At 45.3% G+C, this 22,583-nt stretch overlaps 1 protein-coding gene across 2 annotated transcripts; it reads left to right on the forward strand.

Moving 5' to 3' along the window:
- Nucleotides 1–4,021: 4,021 nt before the first annotated feature.
- Nucleotides 4,022–22,513, forward strand: znhit6 (zinc finger HIT-type containing 6). Of its 2 annotated transcripts, XM_048989666.1 has the most exons (11): nucleotides 4,025–4,350; nucleotides 4,504–4,569; nucleotides 5,161–5,267; nucleotides 5,342–5,427; nucleotides 6,785–6,888; nucleotides 12,414–12,482; nucleotides 12,736–12,816; nucleotides 14,003–14,083; nucleotides 16,892–16,930; nucleotides 18,173–18,297; nucleotides 18,594–22,513. In XM_048989666.1, exons 1-11 carry the CDS (start codon nucleotides 4,259–4,261, stop codon nucleotides 18,731–18,733), a joined length of 990 nt encoding a protein of 329 aa, XP_048845623.1. In that variant the 5' UTR covers nucleotides 4,025–4,258; the 3' UTR covers nucleotides 18,734–22,513. The 2 variants fall into 2 exon arrangements, with proteins under 2 accessions (XP_048845624.1, XP_048845623.1); XM_048989667.1 differs by lacking the exon at nucleotides 16,892–16,930 and having other exon boundaries at nucleotides 4,022–4,350.
- Nucleotides 22,514–22,583: the final 70 nt, after the last annotated feature.

Consider the following 22,583-nt stretch of genomic DNA (forward strand, 5'->3'; position numbering starts at 1 on the left):
TCACGAACAATCAACATCCGGCAATCGTGAAAGTACAGAAAGAGAAATTGGGAAGGAGAATATAACACCAGGTAAATAACAAAGACAGGGAAAAGACAGCCAAGAGCGCAAAGACCAAAACAGATTTATGTTAAATAGGCTGCGAGAAATGTTGTTTTTCCAGCTGTTATTAATAAACTAAAAGTGAAAAGAAAACGTGTTTTGGGGCAACCTTGGTAAACATGCCGCACTTTTGGGATTTAAAAAAACCGTCTGAGCTCTGGAATTAATACTATTATATTCAGTAAAGTTACTTTTTAAAATCCTGAGTGTATGCATGTACTTTGGGATAAACCCATATATTTTTTGCTTAATTGGATCTGCTGACAGGAGATTACTGGAAATGAGTTTGGATTTCATCACAAACATATGTCATGTTAGATACTACAAAAGAATACCCTTCGTTGTGTGAATATTTAAATTTCCAACCATTATATCTATAACCTTTTGGTTCGAATTATCATACATCGGCCTATATAAACCTCTTTAAAGTTTCTTTCTGGTAACGACAAATTTAACACTGCCACGCCGCTCCACTAATTAAAGATCAGTAAGAGGATAAACACATTACAAAGATATGTTAGAATTAAGGAACATACACACATATATAGACATATCTTTATAATTAATTTTTAAAGCACAGGCACCATATAAAAGAATATCTTTAAATGTGTCCTAATTAACATTTGTAATCTGTTTCCTCGTTTTCCTCGTAAAATGCACTCATCTAGGGCTGCGCAGAAGCATTTTCTCACAAATTCCCTGACGCGATTTCAGACTGAGCTTTGGAAAAACCTCATCTTCGACTTTTCCCTGACCTTAATCCGGGAAGTAATCATTCACGTCGTCTGCGGATCCAGACGATCTTTTGCCATGGAAATTATATGAAACTCCTACTTCTAACACTGTATTAAAACCGTTTACACGCCTGAGACATGTAACGACCGCATAATGTCCGATTTATTAAGTAGCGACGAATTGCATTGCTGTGAGTGAATGGTGTGTGAGTGTGCCACCCATTCTGGGTTGTTCCCTGCCTCGTGCCCATTGCTTCTGGGATAGGCTCCGGACCCCCCGCGACCCAGTAGGATAAGCGGTTTGGAAAATGGATGGATGGATGAATTGCATTGCTAATTTAAATAGTCGTACACCGGGATTAAATAGGAATCAGAGAGGAGGGGGCTGCTACAGAGCGGGGGCTACTCTGTACATTACTTTATTAATTACCATAAGTGATAATAGTTTTAGAGATGTACAAGTAATGCAAGTAATATCTTTGCTTGTTCATTTGTGATGCCCCGGTTAAAATGCATTTTAATATAATTTATTCTCAAATTGCTTCTTACACTCGTCTTACCTCAGGCAGATTGTAAACAGCAAGTGCAAGTTTTGGCAGCAAGTCAAATAATTCAAAATACAAAAACGCGGGAGATAAATCGTGGCCTCATTTTGGGATATCTCATTCACTTGAGCAATGAATGTCTGGCCAGAGCCACTAAAGAAAATTAACATTAAAGCTGATGAGAAAGTGATTTTTACCAATTTTTTACTACATTTCGGAACATTAAGAAAAAAGGTTAACATTGAAGGAGGTTGGAGCTGAGCTCTGGCAAGGTGCAATTTGGAAATAAGAAGGCAGAGCTGAAAAGAGAAAAGAGTGGACTTGCTTGCTAAAACCTATATGTAAGCTGTGATTAAGGATCAAGACAAAGTCCATCAATGAGTCTGTTACCCATGTTGGCCTGTGTAGGGTGGTACTGAAGGCTGCACCCACGATGATACAGTCTGTAAGTCCCATTCGTGATGTCACTTCTCCATGGGACTGAACCAGGACTCCAGCTCAGGTGATTCCCCCCCTGGGCACCACCCAGACATGTAGGACAGTAGAGAACATTGATGGTCAGAACATGCGTTGACACATAAATGGACAAGTATAATAGATAAAAATAGCATGTACAGCAGCTCCAACAGCCATAGTTACGGCGTGTTACATTGCATGTAAGTAATAGGTCTTCAGTTGAGATTTAGAGACTGAGACCGATTTGGCATCCAGAACATAGGCTGGTAAACCATCCCACAATATAGGGGTCCTGTAGCAGAATGCTTTACCGCCCACTCTCACTTTATATGTGGAAGGACAAGGAAACCTGCATTCTGTGATCTGAGTGGACGATGCGGCTTGTAAACTTGAAGCAATTCTGTCAGGTAAGCAGGAGCTAGACCTTTAAGTGCCTTATATGTAAGTAGGAGAACTTTGAAGTCAAATCTGATGGGTCATGTGTTCAGACTTTCTACTCCTGTTAACAATTCGAGCTGCTGAATTTCGAATACGCTGCGAGGTATTTAAAGTGCAGTGCGTGCTCTCAGGTAACAGAGCATTACAGAAGTCTAACCTACTGTATACAAAGGCATGTATCGCTTTCTCTGTGTCTTGAATAGTAAGAAATTGTCGCAATCTCGCGATGTGGTGTAGCTGTACGAAGCACGCCTTCGATACTGCATCCACATGTGATTTAAATGAGAGGCTTGTATCTAAGATGACACCTAGGTTATGGGCTGAGGGAAAAGTTCAGCCCTTTGGAGTGGAGATTATAGCATTCCTACCTGGGGATTTGCCTTCAAACAACAGAACCTCGGTTTTCTGAGCGTTTAGTGATAAAAAGCATTTCAGCCATCCATTTAGTATACATTCAGTTTTTTGTGGCATATTTTCTAATCAATGTGCCTTATATAAGGTTTAAATTATATATATAAGGAATTTGGGAATGAAGTGAAATGGCATCAACATATTTCCATTTTTCCCTAGAAATGGCCAGTTTTTTGGGAACTAAAAATGCCTGAAATGTCCTGGATTTCACTTTCGTTTCGTGCTGACTTTTGCTTTCTACGGTCAGAATACTTTCCATGTGCATATTTGTGATGCTTTGATGCCTCTCTTTGCATACTGGCCCTGGTATCCTCTTCATTGCTCAGAAAAATATGGTCACCCTAACTTCCAGATGTCCAGATATTTTCCTAAAAATGCACCTTCAGAGACAGATTGTCACCCTGTTGTACACGTGTTTTATTAACGAAATAACGCCCTGCCTTTTGCTTGTATAGTTTCCAGGATATGCTCTAGACCCCACAACCCTGTACAGAACAAGCAATGAATGAATATTTAGATGGATGGATGGACCGATGGATGTTGGAAGTAGGTTTATAATTTGCCACCTACACAACAAAGCATGGCAGATGCAGTCAGTTAATCAAACACATTGTTTTGGCAAAGCATACAACACGCACCTAAATCACAGAATACATCTCCCTAAGCTGAAATTGTCACGATCGCAGGCTGACAAAGCGGCGATCGTGCGGGTCGGCAGGCAGGAACGGGCAGACAAGCCGAATACAGGGCTAACAAGGGGTTTATTAGGAAACGGAGTACGAACATCGACCAACATCAATGACGGACCAAGGACTCGGGTAAGACACGGACTGAAATACAAAGGACTGATTGAAAATAAGCAGACACAGCTGGGTACAATCCGGGAAACGCACGTGGGTAAGCAGGGGGCGTGGCACACAGGAGGAGCCGACGAGCAGGTCATGACAGAAATAATGTAGCATCTCTTCAAACAATGTTACTTGTTATTACTTGTTATCCAAGTCAAAAAGTCTGTCACTGAGGTCTGTGTGTAAACAATTTGGATAAATTAACTCAGACAGATAAAAAGAGGATTTAAGGAAGATATTCCATGACATTAAACGATTAATTAAATTAAATTACATTAATTCCCCTACAGATTTACCGAACCTGAACCTCCACAAGTATTTATTTACATAGAGCAATGAAAATCTTTACTGGATCCTTTGGACTACTGCCAATAAATATAAACCAGTAACAGTAATAAATAGCATCACTGTCGCATTTTTGTCTTGTGATAAAAGCGTAATTCAGGTAATCTGTTCAAGGACTACATTAATTTAACGTATCACTGTAACGTACATCTTGGTGGTACCGATCACATGATGTGGTACGCCAACAATCGACGTAAGGGGCTGCCCTGCCGTAAAACGTAAAACTCAGCCCCACATAGCGATCTACTGCCGTAATTTACCATAACAAACTAAAATACGGCAAGGTCTCCACGTGAGTGCGCAGCGTGTGGTGTTTCACTAGTGGGTGAACTTCTTATAATAGGTTTGTTTATCGCTGACTCTTTCTTAAGTAGCTTATATGGAGGAATCAGAGCTTAAATGTGTCGATTTAGATGGCGAAGACGGTACAAAGGAAATGAGAGGAACGAAACGGAAAATATCATTGTCAAGGTACGACTGCACAATTTTCTATATTTTACAAGGAACTATAAGCGATACGGAAGCTTTTTACCCATCGCGTTGATAAATGATTGTTATTATTGCCTTTTTAAATGGTAAGCAACGCCATGAATGACATGTGTGTGGCTTGGTTTTTCTGAAAAGCTGCGAAGCGTGTGGAGCAGAAGAAGCTAAATACAGATGCCCAGCGTGTCTGAAACACTCTTGCAGGTAAGACAACACAGTCACAGAGGCGTTTTCCCTAACTAACGGATGTTTGTAATGGATCAGTTCTTAGTTAATCGGTATTTTTATCGGAATAATAACACCTCCGACAGATTTCATACACGTGCAGGTTTATAATGCCAGTAAATCGTACAGAGAATTTTAACTGGGCAGGTGTTCGAACGAAGGGCGGAGGGTACATTTAGTCGATGTTTGCAACTTTGACAATTTTGTCAGTGCTTTTAGTTTTTGGAACTTTATACGAATGTATATATGTATTGTAAACAATTGCATGGTCACCCATGATCCTGGTAGTGCTTGAATTTATCTTGGTTTCTAAAGAGAAGATGGATTTTTCTAAGCAAAGAGCGCTTAAAATAAAGGATAAACCTAATGGAGAGCAAAAAAATATACCAAGGGGACCCACCACGAATGGCAGACACGTGACAGCAAATTACGGGGCTGCGTTTTGCTGCCAGTCTGCCCCTGCTTAACTGTGTTTCATTATTAACGATACAAGAGTAAACCCGGAAAGATTTAACTTGTCAATTTCGATTACACAGTATTTATTAGGTATTGACTTTATTTGACCCCAAGCTTGCCCTGCGTAAAGAAGCACAAATCAGATTCGGGATGCACTGGAGTGCGGGACAAGACTGCGTTTGTGCCCCTGTCCCGCTTTGATGAGATGACCCTCCTCAGTGGTATGTTCAGCCATCATTACCCAGTTATCAGGGTGCTACTATGGGCATTTGTGAGGTGGAGTCTCTGTGCTCAGATTACAGGTTTCTGGAGGATGCTGGGAGACTGGCGGACAGCATTGCCAGGGACCGCCATCGCCTGCCGCAACAAAAAAACCAAAAAGTAGGCATTTTCTCCATTACCATCTGCAGTCATCCTCTTTGTCCTATCTGGTGTAATGATGGTCCGATTTGACCTGGGTGTTCGTTTATGCATGATCCCTACCAGAAAATGCTAGTTGCTAAGGGTTACAGGAACATCCAGGGTCTGACTCTCAAATAAAATGGTGCCGTCCTTCGGATGAGACATACAACTGAGGTCATAAAGGACCCCCGGGCATCTTTTGAAAGAGTAGGTGTGGTACCCCGATGTCCTGACTACATTACCCACCATTTTCAAATCTAGCCTCCTAATCATGCCCTATATCTAATAATAATACACTCCCACCCCATCACCACCTTAGCCTAGTGGTGCAGAATGGCTGCCGTTGCATCATCCGGATGGGTGCTACACAGTGGTGATGATTCCGCCACTCCCATGTTCAGAGACCCAAAAGAGACATCAGTCTGCCGACTCTGGGGTTTTGAACTGGCGCCGCTACCGAACCCACTGAGCCAGTCGTTACAGGAGTTCTGCACAAGATCAGCAGACCAGATTTTAAGTATTAGATAATTCTCAAGGGACAGTCTAACTGAATTAACCCTGAAGAACTGACAGTTAATTTGTACATTTATTCATATTTTGGGAAGTTGTGCTTTTAGTAAAGTTGTGTAAGAAATAGGTTAAGTGGTTTCATGATGCAGAAAATTTTAGAAATTGAGATTTGGAATGAATTTAATGTACGAGTTGAGCAGCTGCAGTGATGTTCATATTGACCTCCTTCGTCTTTGCAGGCCGGTGACGTTGCACCCTAACCTCCTTTGTCTTTTTCAGGCTGCTGACGTTGCACCCTAACCTCCTTCATCTTCGCTGGTCGCTGACGTTGCACCCTAACCTCCTCTGTCTTTGCAGGCCGCTGACTTTGCACCCTAACCTCCTTCGTCTTTTTCAGGCCGCTGACGTTGCACCCTAACCTCCTCCGTCTTTGCAGGCCGCTGACGTTGCACCCTAACCTCTTTCGTCTTTGCAGGCCGCTGACGTTGCACCCTAACCTCCTTCGTCTTTGCAGGCCGCTGACGTTGCACCCTAACCTCCTTCGTCTTTGCAGGCCGCTGACGTTGCACCCTAACCTCCTTCGTCTTTGCAGGCCGCTGACGTTGCACCCTAACCTCCTTCGTCTTTGCAGGCCGCTGACGTTGCACCCTAACCTCCTTCGTCTTTGCAGGCCGCTGACGTTGCACCCTAACCTCCTTCGTCTTTGCAGGCCGCTGACCTTGCACCCTAACCTCCTTCGTCTTTGCAGGCCGCTGACCTTGCACCCTAACCTCCTTCGTCTTTGCAGGCCGCTGACCTTGCACCCTAACCTTCTTCGTCTTTGCAGGCCCGCACACTGAGACTGGGAGCTCACAGACTCAACCTGCAGCTGATGCTGCTACCTAATGGCTTTACAAAAAGACGGGAGAACAGCACATTCTTCAACAAAAGGTGTGTTCAGTTTTAGTCCTGACTATGAAGCTGTTGGATAGTGCTGACGGTCTCTTTGATCTGACACTCTCTTCAGATTTTGATGCTTTTTCCCGGCTGCACAGTTTAAGTCTTGGTTAAATAGTTCGGAACAGGACCGTCTCTGAACAGAGCAACGCAGCCCTTGCTGGGAGCCACATTTTGGAGGACTTGATGTCTTGTCTCCTGCTTAACTAGCAGATTTAGCCTTTTTTTCCCTAAAAATAAGGGGCTTCCTGTTTCGGAATGCATAACAAGTTTGAGTTCTAATCCAGTGATTTTTAAAAACGGTCATCATTTGTTTCAAGCTGTCTTGTGAGCTTGTGCCGATAATGGTCTGTGCCCTGTGTCTGCCACACGGTGTCACTCTTGCCAAAAGCGCAGCCTCTTTCGTGTGATCCAAACATATTCCTGTCCCTGCTGTGACTTGTCCGCTTCCGCTTGCTTGCTGGCATATTCCTGTGGCCTGTTGCTATGACATGACTGTGTCCATGTAACCATCTCAGCTCTGTTTCACTCCTTAGAACAAAGTGACACATTCAAGCCACCCTTTCGTCGCATATTATGAAACTCTGCTAAATGTGTTTGCAGGCATAGAGAAGAACTGATTCCTAAGAATATACTGCAGCACTTGGATAAGCAGTAATCTGACTTTGCTCATATTCCAAATTCCTTTGTTCTGCTTATCGTTACGGTGTTGAAGTTCCTAGAAAACAAGGTTATGTGGGACCTACTTGCTATGCCATCAGCCCAGATGTCCCACAGCATGGGAATAAGTCTGCGCGGTCCGTCCCGCGAGGAAGGGAGGCCTTGGACGCAGCCATCGGCTCTGCTGCGCCCGCACTCACAGATGCCTGGCTGGCCCTCGCACTATCGTCAGTGTTGCCACAGCAACTGCCGGTTCATACGTCATGGGGCCGACAATGCAGAAGGCTCCCATTTACTGCAGGCCGCTCCGGAGTGACGTGTGAATTGAGGCTCTGCTTTCCTGGCCTTTTCCATAATGGGGGGGGTGTGCTTATGGAAACAAACATGCATCTTCTCAGAAACGTAAATCGTACATCAACACGGGGAGGTGATGCCAGATTTTGCGGGGGGGGGGGGGGGTGTTGGCGGCAGCCACACGCTAACAGGTCTCTGGGGGTTGGCTGATCCGTTACCCAGAATGCTCCGCAGAGCGTGTTACTAGAAGGAGCCTCTGTGTGAAAGACGGCTTTCTAATTTAATGCCTAATAAATTATCATTGATTTGTTTCGATTTTTAGGCAGTAGGTTGGGGGAGGTTATCAGAATGTTCTAAGTACGATGTATAAGAAGCAGATGTTACTCGAAAGGCTGCAGATGGTTCGCAATGAATTTGTGAGACACGTTGGTGCTGATTGGGAATGAGGGTCGTTGGGTGCGACAGCTTCAAGTTTTCCCATTTGTGGGGATGGGGGGGCAGGGGGTGAGGGTGGGAGGTGAGCTGAGCTGCTTTGTGGGCGTTTCGAATAACTTAAATACAGTTTCCCTTTGGTCACTAAAGCTGAGAATCGGCACACGGAATTTTTACTAACTGAGACTAGTTCTTTGGTGATTGTATCCTGTTGGGTGCCTTTAACCCTTTAAACTATTCATAAAAAAATTAAGTTGCGGTCTCTGGGGGAGGGCTTTAGTGGGAAAACTTCCCAAAAATGTTATAAATTTGATGTAGGAGTACATTTTGTATCCTGGTATTGGACAAATTCCAGCATTTACCAATGTAACCTTCTAGATATGTAAAATGTTTATCTTAAAATTTCACTAGAACTGAAATGTTTGTTTCTGGTAAAACATGAATTTCCTTTCCCTGATATGACTTGGTGTTGGATACAGCTGCTGTTGAGGCGAGCTGCACGCGTGTGTCTGCACGTACGAGACGTTCAGTACAGACTATCTGCACTTCCTCACACGCTGTACTTCCTGAGAGGGACACTGTTCTCCCATGAACCTAATTGGACGGGCAGCATTACACACACAAAACAACATTTTAATCTTATAATTGAATGTAAATTGTTACATCTTGTGGTTTAAAACCTGAAATGAGAACATCACCTTGCTTGTCCAAACCAAATATCTGGAAAAGATTGCAGAGCAGTTGCTGGAGGCTTATATAGTGTTGCCTAGTAACTTTAAAGGTTTGGGTGTTTTAATTAGCCTGAAGGAAAATTGGAAATAGCCAGCGTGTTGTGCAAATGGATCAGTGGGCAGCACGGTTGCCTTGGAGCTCTTCGGTTGGGGGCCTCAAGCCCAGATCTGTGTGTGCAGCTTGCATGTTCTCCTTGTGTCTGGTCAGGTAAGCAGCCATCTCGCAGTGTATGATTCTGGGGAGGGGAGGGGGGGCGCATGTGCCTTGCCATGGACTAGAATGCTTTGACTCATAATGAGCTACTTGAGTGTAGAAGTGTCTGATCGGTGGCAGCTTGCCAAATTATTTTTCTAAAGCTCTTGGGTTTTTTTTGGTATATGAATGTGAATATGGGCATTAAGATCAGTAATGTCGTCGTCCTGGCCTCTGTGTGCAAGTCATGTATAATTTACATTTTGGGGACCAAATGTGTGTGTGTGGTGGGATTTTGACGTTGCTTAATGTTTTAGTGTCCACCCTGGAAAAGTGCCAACGCTGTTTGATCCATTGTAGGATGTTCTCCATCTCGTTAAGAGCATTAAAATTACTCCATTAGTGCAACACGTCAATTAAAAAATATATATACTAATGCAGAGGGAATATAGATCCTTAGTTAAAAGAAGTAGATGGATGGCTAGGAAGATTTTGCAGAATAAAATGAAAATATTTGGCATGTGTAGCGAGCTATTCACTTAAATTCTAATCAGAGATTGTCTCTCTGATGGTCTCAAATGAGCTTCTCTTGTTCCTCAGCCAGATCCTGGTGATGTCTAGCTAGTTGGAAGGTTTGTTTTCCGGCCAGGTTACCTTCACCAGAAGGGTGTGGTGGCAGAGATGAGAAAGGACTGGTCACCCGCACCTCATCCCCCGATTGTCCTCGCCTTCCGAAATGATTATGCGCCTCCTTCCAGGGTCCTGCCCGCTCTTGTACATAGACTAGCCATGCATTCTCGATTCCTCTGACTGATTGTCTGGAAGCAAGCAAAAACACGGACCATCTGGTGGTCCCCAAGGACCGGATTGAAAAACACTGGTCTAGACTACCCTAATCAACTGGGGAACGTCACATTTCAGACTGCGATAAGCCCAGCTTTGCCTTGCAGTACGGAAGGCCGTTAATCTGTTTCCCTTCCACAATGAAGAACCTCTGAAGTTCTCTTTTAAGTCGTCTTTTCTCTCCTGATGCACCATTGGTGCATGTACTCGATGTTGACTTTTCCCATTTATACAGCTGGGTGTTTGAATGGAAGAATTCAAGCGAAATAAAACAGGCTCCTTCCCGGGATGTGGACCGGCAACCTCCCAATTATAATTTATTGATGCGTGTTTAACTGAGGTTCAATGGCAGCTGTGGTTGTTTTGGAGATTTTTCCAGGTCTGGTATTTAAAACGTGCTGCCGGGCGGTCTTGACGTGCACCGTTTCGGTGGTGAGGTCACTTGCGGGACTTCCTAGGCGGTGTTTTTGGTTGGTGTTCTTGGCCCAAGGCGTTCTTCATCTACAGAAGGCGTCGAGCCACCGGGAAGCTGACCGCAGGCCCTCGCAATCGTGGCTAACTGTGACTCATGGAGGATTGCTGACATTCTCAGAAAATAAGTATAGTAACATATGCAAAAATTCATCTTTGGCTTTTAGTGCAAATAGCCATGGCAAGTTTCAGCTTTTTGTGTTTTTGTAGGAGTTACATATGTTTACAGTTCTCATGCTCTTCTGCTCGGCCTGGTCCGGTTCAGTCGGCTCGCGTAATTCGGTGCAGCTTTTTTCCTTAGTTGGAAGCAACCTGCTTGCTGCGTTACAGTTTAAACCTGTGAAAACAAACTTGGTGGCTCATTGGCTTTTGTCAGAATTGTCGGCACCGCAAAGCTTGAGCACGTCTGATGTTGAGTGTTTGACGTGATCAGCGAGGGTGTTGATTAGAGCTGCCGCTATTACACAGTTAAACTCTAACTCGATTATTAATCGATTTTAAAATTTTGCCTTTTTGATTACTCGGCAATATGGAGGAAGGATGACGGCCTATAGGGGATGAGGGTCCAAATAAAGAGCAAAAGCATCAGTTGTGTGGAATTGCTTCACATTAAAAGTGAATGAAAATGCAACTGTCTGTCAGCATTGCAGAGCAGAACTTAAGTAGCACAAAAGAACTGCAAGGCAAATGCATCTTAAAAGAAGACGTTCCGGTTTGACGGACTCACCCAGTAATGCCAGGTTAGCCATAGAAATGTGCCATTTAGTTTGTCGGAGTCGCCGAGCCTCTGATTCCAATATGTCAGAATAATCGCTGCTAAAAAGAAGGTTAGCACCGTCTCTTAGCAGCATTGTCTTGCATAATAACCATATAATATTTGCTATTATTATCTTGTTAATCCGGAGCTCAAGCAAAAGCAAAAATTTAGACGTGTATATTTTTTTACATGAACTAGGTAATTTTGAAAAGGAGCCGTTTATTAAAATTGCATAACTTGTTAAGTTCCGTTTCCAGTGGTTGAGTAAAAAAAAAATTTACGCAACTTATTGGAAGGTTTGAACCCAGCAGAATGTCTCGGCCCCTGCGGTGTGACCGTTGCATGTGCATGAAATGCCACGTGATATTAACATCGCGTGTTGTGCAAGTCCGGCGTGATGGAGTGCGGTGTCACCACACACCACTGCTTTGTGTGTGGAGTTTCCAAACGGATCCCCTGGGTTTCTTCTGCAGTCCAAAATTGCAACAGCAGTACTTGTGTCTGTCTCATGCTCGTATTATATTACAATATTTAATATAATAAACGGTTACTTGACAAATCACACCAATTGATTAGATGAATAATTAATTCAGGGGTCTCCAACTCCGGTCCTGGAGAGCTACCGTCCAGTAGGTTTTCTGTCCTACCTGGCTTCTGATGAACCACACCTGCTCTCAGGTAAATGCCAGGTGAGCAGGTGAGGAACAGGTGAGGCTCATCAGAAGCCGGGTAGGATAGAAAACCTACTGGATAGTAGCTCTCCAGGACCGGAGTTAGAGACCCCTGGTGTAATTGATACTGGCAATCCTAGTGTCGATTGTATCTGGTAGTTCCTCTTCTCTGTGGTGCAGAATCCTCACAACGTTCCGTTACTGCCTCTCTGGTCCTTAAATCTTCACCCATGCCCTTGCCAACCCGGGGCTCTCCTGAGAGGCGCCAAGCACTTGTTATCTGATATGGCTTCCAACAAAACAGAGTGATAAGAGCATGGGTTTTCAACAGGGGGGTGTACAGACTGGGCGAGGATGGGCTATGTGCTACATCGCGACGGTTCCCAGACTAAATGCCTAGCTAGGTTTGAACCTGTCATCCCATCCAGTTGCGAAGCTAACCTGATGTCCTCGTCTTTCACCTGCAGAGAGTGCCGGTTTTACTGGCATGTGAAGCTCCTTTTTCCAGAAAGCAGCACAGAATACAGGGAGAGAAGGTATGAGAATCCGTTCCTCTTACTCTACCGTTGACCCCGCCGCATGTCCCGTCTAGCCTCTTGTAGCGTCGATCTGTTAGCGCTGTGTCTTCTTGAGATACGATTCATTCATTGCGATGAAGGAAAGGTTAGCGAGACCCATATGTAATTGGTTAGCTGGAACTTTCGAGGTGTCCAGCATCATTGACTAACCCTCTCTGGCTGCCTCTCAACACTCCCCCTCACACATGCTCTCTCTCTCTCTCTCTTCCAGGGTGCCAGACAACAGAACACTTAAGGAGATCCTCACTCCATACATCCACCCTACAGAGTCCGAGCCAGTGAAACGACAGAAGTAAGATTTCTGTTGCGTGAGCACTAAACTATACCAGACCCGGGGAAGCGTGCCACTATGATTCTGTGACCAAGACAGTGGTTTTCTAAAGCTGCTTTATGGTGTCATTCTGGATCTTACGCTGCGATAACTGGGCCCAGATCAAGCTGGAGACTCGCAGAAGGTGTCGCTTATTACAAACGAAGTTATCTGGTTAATCTTCAGAGAAACTAGACCTGTTCAAGCAGAGTAGAGCTGCCGGTCTACCAGTTGCACAGACACCTTCAGCTGTCTATCCACTTTGAATGAGACTTCATAGTGAGACACAAATAACTGCCTCCTCATTCCACTTCTTAGCAAATGAAATGGTAAATCCTTCACAAACAAACACAGCAATGGCCAGCGTGGTGCATTATGGTCCGGGTTCCCTCCATGGTCTCGTTTTAGGCGCGCACCTTGCCTTCCTGATGCGAGCATCACACAGGGCGCATTGACAGGTCTCCTCCAGGGCGCCACCTGCTGGGCATTAAGCCTGAAACTCTCTCAGTCACATGATCGATTTCCCTCCCGCCGCTTCTCAGCATGACTGTGAATAAAACAAACCACAAAGAAACAAATCTGAATCCTGACATTATCCTGGTGGCACCTCAATAGTGATTACACAGAAGCTTTATAAAAGAGTTTATCCATCCCGTTTTTTGTTCAGTGTTGTGGTTTGATAGGTGTCAAGCTAATTTAAAGCTCTACAACTGTGTTAAATTACTTCATTTTTAATAACAAAATGGTTAATCCCAGGTCTGTAGTTTTTAACTTTTTTTCTTTGACTGATTTTAAGCGTAGTTAAGCGTCACTCCTGGTAGAGGTTTGATGGATGAGCGTTGTGCATCACCTCAGGGACACCTCCTTCGCAGTCCTCACGGCCTGAGCCCCCCCCCCCCCCCCCTTTCGTTCCCACGCGCACAGCACCAAAGTGATGACGTCATGCTGGAGCGATACACGGTCGCTTTACCGAAAATCACAGAGTGCTGTAATCTGTCTCCGCTCACGCTGAACAGCCTAATCGCTTTTTATCGTTGACTACACCCTCTTCGAAGGCTACTTTCCTACCCTTATTTCACCCTACTTATGCTAATTGGGAGTATTTACTGCAAATCAATCCCATAGCCCCCCCCCCCCCCATTACTGTGACCTCTCCACTGTTTTTCAGGTTGAAAGTCTACGTGCGTGACTCCTTTGACGGTGTAAGGGTTTTTATGAAAGTGGAAAACAGGAAGTATAACTCCATGAGGTAGGCATACGCTTCCCGCCCGTGGCCCCGAGGACGCGCCCCCCCGAGGGACTGTCCTCTGCATTGGCCAGCGGGGCTCATGTTTAGTTGCACAGACAGCGAGCTTTTTGTCCTCGCTAAATGAACCGTGTGTTGGGGAACATGATTCATTTGTGTTTGACACAAACTGCTCTCCAAAGTGCCCTTGTATGCTAAATGGGGAGTCGTATTATGCTCTGTGCAGTGGCAAGTGAGCCTCCTAACCTCATTACGCAAATGAATGTCTTACAAAGTGCTTGTGTCTGTAATGTGCTGTGCCGAAGCATTGTGCACTCTGATCTAACATTGTTCAGAGCAGTGGTTCTCAAACTCGGTCCTCGGGCCCCACTGCCCTGCTTGTTTTCCAGCTCTCCCTGCCCCACACACTGCTGATTACCTGGGTCAGGTGTGTTCAGTCAATCAGAAGCTGAAAGACAGCTGGGACTTGTGTGTGGGGCAGGGATAGCAGGAAAACAAGCAGGGCAGTGGGGCCCGAGGACCAAGTTTGAAAACCACTGGTTTAGAGAATGTCTTATGAAATGTTTTGTGTACATGTCATGATGGCTTGATACGTAAAACATCAGTTTCATGAAGGTCACCGTGAAATGTAAGCAGTTAATTGGCTTGTCACAAATAATGCTTATTATAGTGGGGTTGGAACTTGTCTGAACTTTTAATTTTGTGTGTGTTTCACTGGATGGTAAGAAGAGTGGAAGGCTGTTCTTTTAAACCCTTTTCCCTGGTTTTAAAGGCCAGTGTGTCAAGGATGAGTTTGACATGGGGGGGGGGGGATATCTAGTTCTGCAGTGATGTGGATCCCTCCATATTTGGGGAGTGGTCAGCTGTTGTCTGTGTCTTTGGGGCTTTAAAAAGCCGCACGGCCGTTCCTGCCTGGTGTGAGTGACGGCGTCTGCTAACAGATTGATCAGCACAGTTCTAAGTGCTGGGGGTATGTTTTAGATTTGTGTTGTCCAATCTGGTCCTTAGGGATCCACAATCAGTACACGTTTACCGGGAGCTGGGAGGGAGCCAAAACATGGACCGACTGTGGGTCTCTGAGGACCAGATTGGGAAACGCTGTTTTAGATACTAGAATGATGTAGGCGTGAATTAGCTCGGCCTCCTATGAGGCAAAGGAGACCATAACGGCAGGAGCCTGTAGCCTTATGGATATAGTGGTGGGTGGTGGGCCTAGAGCTGGATGTTGCCAAGCAGGCTGAGGCGAATAAGTGACTTGTATTTCCCAAACATATTGTTTTGGGATGCCGACACTTGGCTTGTTAGTGTGACAACTATGGATCTTTTTCAAGCTTCGCCATCCCATTGGAATTTTCACACTAAAATTGAAGTACGTACCGTATAAGCAAAGAGAACGATAGGCAGAGAGTAGTAGGGACGTTCATCTCATTAGACCAGTAACCATTTTTCAGATCTTTCTCAAATTCCACAGGAACTTTGTGTAGGAGAAGGTCTGCAACTTATTTTGTGACAAATCGCATTAAAACTGAAGCAACGCCATTTAGTGGTAGCAAAGGGAAGGAGCCCGCTGTAGAGTAGGGGTTAGATTGGGGGGGGGCGGGGGGAGAGGTGATGGAGCCTTCCAGGGAATACATTGTTGTCGTTCTGATAGCATCTGTTTCTCCATGATGGATTGTGGATGCCAGTGAGCCCCAGCTGTGCATATTAGACCTCTTGTTAGAAAAAGGGTAGGTGATACAAGATCTCACTTTTCTGCCGGCTTAATTAACACCTCACTTAGTCTGCGATGGTCGCACCCAAGTCTCATTGTGTTAAAATAAATTGGCAGCAAATTGCCTTGTTAGGTGTGATTTTTTGTTGAAGGCATGCCCCCCTGCCATGTGGGAGAAACATTAGCTGGATAGGTGTTTATTGCTTAACAAGGGTTAATATACATAGTGCAGGGGACCATAGCCAACCTTAAGTTAAAAATGAAAATAATTAAGACAATTAAGCTTTGCCTGGGATTGGTCTAGGGCAGTGTTTCCCGACTGGGTCCTCAGGGACCTCAGACAGCCCACATTTTTGCTGCCTCCCATCTCACTGCTAGACGGTCGACATTTTTGCTGCCTCCCAGCTCCCTACCGGGAACTAGGAACCAGCAAAAACATGCACTGCTGGGGGTCTCCGAGGACCAGAGAGAGAATCACTCTTGGAATCATATACCCAAGCTGAGTGATTAAATTCAGCGAGTACCTATACTATTTAAAGTACTAAATTGGTTAAGCCGCTATTGTATTATTTTGCTTTCTGCCTCTGAGCGTAATGGGAGATAGATCAGCAAGTAGCCAGTAAATGGCGTCGAGTGGCGCACAGGAAAGTGCCCGTTGCAGCAGCGCACTGATAGATATATTGTTCTGATTTGTCGATCTTTATGGCCCTGATGCATTAAGCTGATTGACTGCGCTGAACTTGCTGTGGGAGGGCTGGGGAAATGTCGATCCCGGTGGGGGCCTGTTGGGGAAAGCGCCCGGCGTTTCCACCCCAACTCCACATTTACGAGACACACACTTTACAGTTTTACTTGCAAGGGTACCCACACTTACAAAGGGTGGTTCCCCTTGACTTCTTTATTTATAGTCAGTGGGAGGCGCAAGAGAGGGAAGTGAGAATCTTATCTAAGTAGGCAGCTGTTAACCACATACTTTTAGCCATTGTAACCTAAGTATGTGGCTAGAAGATAAGAAATAACGTATATATGTATTTACATTCATTGTTGATCATACAGAAATGATAACAAGATGATTAACAACTGTTTCTTCAACCTAACAGGGCCGGACCGGGTCGGGTGTGCGACGCTCGCTGTGTGCGGTGGGTACTGTAGACCTGCCCGTTTCTATTCGCCGCATTTCATCTCCCCTTTCCTGATTCCTAGAAGCAGGTCTCCCCCCCCACCCCCCCTTGGATGAGTAAAGGTACTGGGACGCGTTTCGCGCAATTAGAATAGAAAAGTAGCCGAGGTTAGTGGCCAACACTGGAAATACCTGCAGACCGTAAGCAAAAAAAAGCAGGAGTCAGTGAATCATTGTGCTTCTGTGGTAATTAGCTACTGAAATGCCAGACTGGTTCAGCTTCTGTTAATAAAATGCTTTTTAAAATTTACTTATTTTTAATGAAAAACTTTGGTTTGTTGGAAGGGGCATTTTAACTGCGCTTCTGTCATGTGGCCAGGGTTGGGGGGGCGGGGGGTGCGATTTGCAGTATGCAATGCAGCGTGTCTCTCGGCCGCGGCTACACCGCCCCATCAAGGAGAGGATAACGTTTCCTGATTCTCCTCCAAGCTTGCGTAAGTTGAAAGACAAATATTGCCCCCCCCCCCCCTCTCCATGATGGATTGACAGAAGCTTGAGCAATTAGATTATTTCCTGAATCTCATAATGAGATTATGTCCCTAAACGTTGGCCTCTCTGCTGGGATATCGGCTGACTTTCTGCTTTGATTATAAGCGTCGTCGTCATGGTAGCGGGACGGGGCTTGGGGTAGGGAGGGTGTGGGGGTTCGCGGCTGCGGGGGGCTCTAATCAGCGTGTGTGCGCGTCAGCCCACGGGCCCCCTGCTCAGCTTAACGAGATGTTCGTTATGTATGTTTGCTGAATGAGGCCCAGGCTGCCAGAGCAGAATGACCTCATGTCAGCGAGGTACAGTTACGTAACGTGGTAAGGCCACACAGGAGTGCCATGTAAATCCTCAAGCCCCCAAAAAAGGGGGCAGCAGGCCAGCATTTTCTGACAGGAAGCTGTGAAGCCCCCCTCCCCCCCTGCTAAATTAAAATGGAAATGCTTCCCATGGGGCATGCATGGCTGTAACATGACCTAAAATTTGGGTAGTGATACACGTTGACATCAGCATAACGGGCAGCTGCATTGAAGCTAAGCTCTGCAGGGTGGTAGCTCTCCAGGAGGAGAAATGAGAACTGGGTCTTCAGCATCTGATGCTGTAATGTCAGCTGCAGCTGAGATGGGGCGTCCTGTTGCTGTGTGGATTTTCAGGCCGGCCTCGACTCAGGTACCCGTCTTCTGTTTTTTAATCTTCGGTCTCATTTTCTGCCCCCAAGATATCACGAACTGGCCCTTCAGGACACACTTTTGGACAACCTGAGGAACAAGACCGTTATCGAATACCCGGTGTTACACGTTTCACTGCGGGACCACTGTGAGAGATACGTCCTGCTTGAAAAAGGTAGTATATCCTGCTTTCCCTCCCCCCCCCCCCCCCCCCCCCCCGAGTCTCAGAAGAATTTCAGGTGACTGTACAAAACCAAGCCCATCCAGTTTTTATGTTTTTTGTTATATATGTTATATGGCACCAGCTTGATATGATTTATTTATATTAATTGATCCTGACCTAAGTAAGCTTTTGATTAAAAAAAAAATAAAAAAAATTAACTGTATCACCGTGATTCTGTTGCTGAAAGCTGTAAAGAAATCGGGTACACTGTCGTTCAAAAGCTTATAAACAGGTTTCTCGTCTTCCAGAGGTCAGGGGTGGCAGCGTGACCCCCTGCAACGTCAAGACGACTAGCGGCATCACCGAACCAGCCATCGTGAAATCAAGGTCGTCACTGGGCAGGGAAGACGAGGAGCTCGAGGAAGGAGAGATCTCTGACAGCGAGTGAGGAGGCCGCTGGCCGGGGCTGCCAAATATCAGGCGGCTTATTTCATGAACGAGGACGCACTCAATGAGCCTGACTGAATCAGTTACCCATTTACTGTAAAGCCTAAAAAAACAAGCCACCAACACCCCTCCCACCTGCCTGGGTCTTCTGCACACATTCCAGCGTTTCTGTTCTCCTTCGCGGGATCCCTGAGCTTTCAGTTCATTGAACACACACATATACATGTATACGTTCTCTCTGCTGGTGGCTGGGATTGTACCCTGTGTACAAACAAGCATGCAGTCTAGCTTCACAGAATCGTTCTGGCTGTCCTCATAGCTTTCTCTTTCCATGTCGTCAGATGGGAATCATTTTAGGGGCATGTCGTCTGCTCTCTTTCAGAGATGCCTTTATTGTGGCGTCTTTTAATTGATAATTTGCATGAAATGTCACGCAATGGCCGTAGTATGTTTAGAATTTGTTTCTCTGGCATGTTAGTGGTTTTTTTTTTTGTTTTGTTTTGTTTTCTGTAGCTAAAAAACAAATGTTCTTGGATATGTTTCAGCCAATTGTAACAAAGCCTGAACAAGGTCAAAACCAACCAAGGCATGTGGTGAGGTACGATTTGCTGATGAAAGTGAGGTTGTTGGGCAGTCTTGTTGAGTCAGAATTAGGATGTTTGCTCTCTTGTGGGATGGTGTTCCGGCTCAGGTTTAAAAATAGCTCTGCGGCCTGGAAACGTGGTTCTTGCAGAGCTGGTCTTCATTTTCGATATTGGTTCTTGTGATCTTGATCTGTTGATGCTCCCCCCCCCCCCCAACCTAGAGAACGTTCTAGAGCAGGATCAAAAAGAAAGATCATAAGCACTTTCTAAATGTTCTATCTGCTGGAGAAAGACCGTACAGTGTATAGCGTGTAAATTAAGTGAAGGAAACGCACACTTTTGGGTGAGTATCAGCCCGTGAAGTGAACCAGAAACGCAGCGGCCGCATCAAAGGTCAGGGTTTCGCTTCGCTGAAACTCGTTCATTAAAAAAAAACAAACTGCTGATTTACAGACACTAACACCCCCGTCCAATAAGTAAGATTCATTTCTTCAACCTAATAAAAGGGAAAAAGTTTTATTGGCGACATATGATGTTCGCACTAAAGCTCATAATTGAACAAGATTTCTCATCTTTTGTCACTGCAGTAGCTGTTTGAGTTCCTGAAGAGCACTTGACACGACACTCGGGTTTTGAGTTTGTCGAAGCTAATTGAGCCATTAGCCAGTGCTCTCTGGTTTGCATTTGCGACTTAAGCATCTCTGCATGATAAATGAGCTTGTAAGAGTTTCTACAGACCAAGCAAAAGGAGCTCGGCTGCAGACAGAAGCGCTGTCACCCCCGGCAGTGAGCGACATTTTTTCGTAACCAGGCGCTTGCCGCCCCGATGGAGCTGGCGGTGTGAGAAATGTGAAAATGAGCCGTAGGAATCTGCTGGAACGTGTTTGGCCCATGATGGCAAGTTCACAGGGTGGGGGTACACTAAATTGTCAACAGAGAGGAGTGTGTCACACATGCTTTCTGTGCTGAGATCACCGGCTGTGACCAATGTAAAAAGAAACGCCATCTGCTAAATGCTAAGCGCTAAAAATGGCCAATTATATACCCCTGCGAAAGCACCTATAAAAGAAACTAGCTCAATTAAAAGGAGGCAGTACAAGCTTTCCCAGCAGCCATCTCCTCAGGAAGTGCCCAGACTCGGTTTTGTCTAAATGCTGCGTTCTCTAATTACCTAATAGAGCTCCTTAATTTTACTTGACGTTAACATAATATGGGAGGCTCAACAAAACTGTCTTAACTAACTTTTAGCCATAAAAATCCATAGTATTAATGTTATCCTATCCCTAAGGTACCCTAGCCTTTGGTCCTGTGCTACCTGGGGCCTTTCTCACATTCCTGGTTTGAGGAAGAATTTCAACGGATGTGTCTCTTTTGGGAAGAGCGGGATCTCTAGTCTTTTGACTGGCCTTTGTTTGACAGGATTGTCGAGGTCAGTGTTTGTGTGCCTGCCAAGACCTCTCTGGTACGTCTGTGTTAGACGTTAAGATGAACAGGTGCCATTTGACGCAGTACTGGCTTTGCCTTGCCCTTGCGGAAAAGGGCGCATGTAGCCGGATCCTGGGGATGGGTGAGTCCCATCCCCAAAACGGAACTCGGAACCCAGGCTGAATCCCACAGGATATCCACCAAGATCCGTCTTACTCTGGCATGTCTACGGCTCATTAATAACGGAAATTCAAGAGAGATGTACCGAGACCGTCCCTAAGCGACCCAAGTAAACATGTGGGACCAAGCCGGTATTTATATACCCGCTTTCCCAAAGTGCTTCCCTTGAGCTCCTTAAGGCAGTGATTCCCAATCCGGACCATGGGGACCTACAGCAGTCCACACTTTCGCTCCCTCCCAGCTCCAAATAGGGAGCAAAATGTGGATTGTTTGGCAGGCAGCTGGGAGGTAGCAAAAATGTGGACCGTCTGTGGATCCCCAGGTTAAGAGACATTGTCTTAAGGCAGGGGTATCAAGCTCCAGTCCTGGAGGACCAGAGCCCTGCGCAGCTTTGGGTTTGCCCTCATTTAACACCTGATTAACTGCTTGTGCTAATTACCACACAGCTTTTGAGCTGAATCATTTGTAGTGAAATAGGGAAAGAACTGAGCTACACAGGGCTCCGGCCCCCCAGGACTGCAGTTTGACACCCCTGGCTTAAGGCATTACACCCCACCCAGTCTGCACCCAGTTCTCTGTTTATCATAACCAGATTCCTGCAGTGAAAAATAGCGGTTCCTCCATCAGGCTTCTTTGTATAATGCATCTACATGAGCCTTGAATTAAACCCCCCCCACCCTTTTTGTGGGTGACATTTCCATTTCTCTGAGATACTTTGGAATCTAATTTGAAATCAAAAATGTATGAAATTTAAAAACGAGTCCTGCAGGCTGTAGAAATCTCATTGTGTGAAGCTATACCTTCGTAGATTAAAATTTTATTGATCTTTTGTGTTGAACTGTCCTGCAGCCCTTGCTGCCACCATTTTTTTTTTTTTAAGTAGCTGTGGTTTCCAAGGCCACCACCATATGGCCCCTAATCTGGTTGCATTTTATCTAGGCTGTAAAAATTCTTTTTCTCTTAGGTCCTCATTAACGTTTCACTTCAACTTTTGAATAACAAACCGGAAAACAGTAAAATATGACGTAGGGTTGTAGCACCTTCCAGAATGCTGTAATGCACATTTCTGCCATGTACACTTAATGAAATTTAAATGTTAATGAGTCAACTTTTGTCTTTTTTTGAGAGTGTGGTTCTTGAGGATTTTTGGGGGGGCTACATCATGTGAGAAGGTTATTGAATGGTCTCTCTGGCTCTTGCCTTGCACTGATACTGTCACAGGTGTAGATGACACTGCAGTCCTCGTGTCCCAGTGTCCATGGGACTTGGTGATTCAGTTGGGAGCCTCATGGCCTCACCCCCCAGGAATACGGGACTTGGTGATTCAGTTGGGAGCCTCATGGCCTCACCCCCCAGGAATACGGGACTTGGTGATTCAGTTGGGAGCCTCATGGCCTCACCCCCCAGGAATACGGGACTTGGTGATTCAGTTGGGAGCCTCATGGCCTCACCCCCTAGGAATACACCCCAGGGTGTCCCTGACGTCATACCCTGAGCTTCATGAGATACGCTGCAGGTTCATCATGATCCTGTGTTGTTGCAGTATCAGCGATGGATGGATGATTAACAATAAAATGTCCTCCTTTCATACATGGTCGGTCGTCTTTTTGTATTATTCAAAATGCTTCAGACAGCCAAACCTTTATAACCCTGTGCAGTTGA

This window comes from Brienomyrus brachyistius, chromosome 21 (genome assembly GCF_023856365.1).
Source record: "Brienomyrus brachyistius isolate T26 chromosome 21, BBRACH_0.4, whole genome shotgun sequence".
Classification (NCBI taxonomy): Eukaryota; Metazoa; Chordata; class Actinopteri; order Osteoglossiformes; family Mormyridae; genus Brienomyrus; species Brienomyrus brachyistius.

What these genes read in the sequence shown, in the direction of transcription:
- znhit6 (XM_048989666.1), top strand. Translation starts at nt 4,259, where the DNA reads ATGGAGGAATCAGAGCTTAAATGTGTCGATTTAGATGGCGAAGACGGT. An exon ending in TGTCTGAAACACTCTTGCAG is followed by an intron (nt 4,570 to 5,160) that starts GTAAGACAACAC and finishes TTTGACCCCAAG; the next exon opens with CTTGCCCTGCGTAAAGAAGC. An exon ending in CGCAACAAAAAAACCAAAAA is followed by an intron (nt 5,428 to 6,784) that starts GTAGGCATTTTC and finishes TCGTCTTTGCAG; the next exon opens with GCCCGCACACTGAGACTGGG.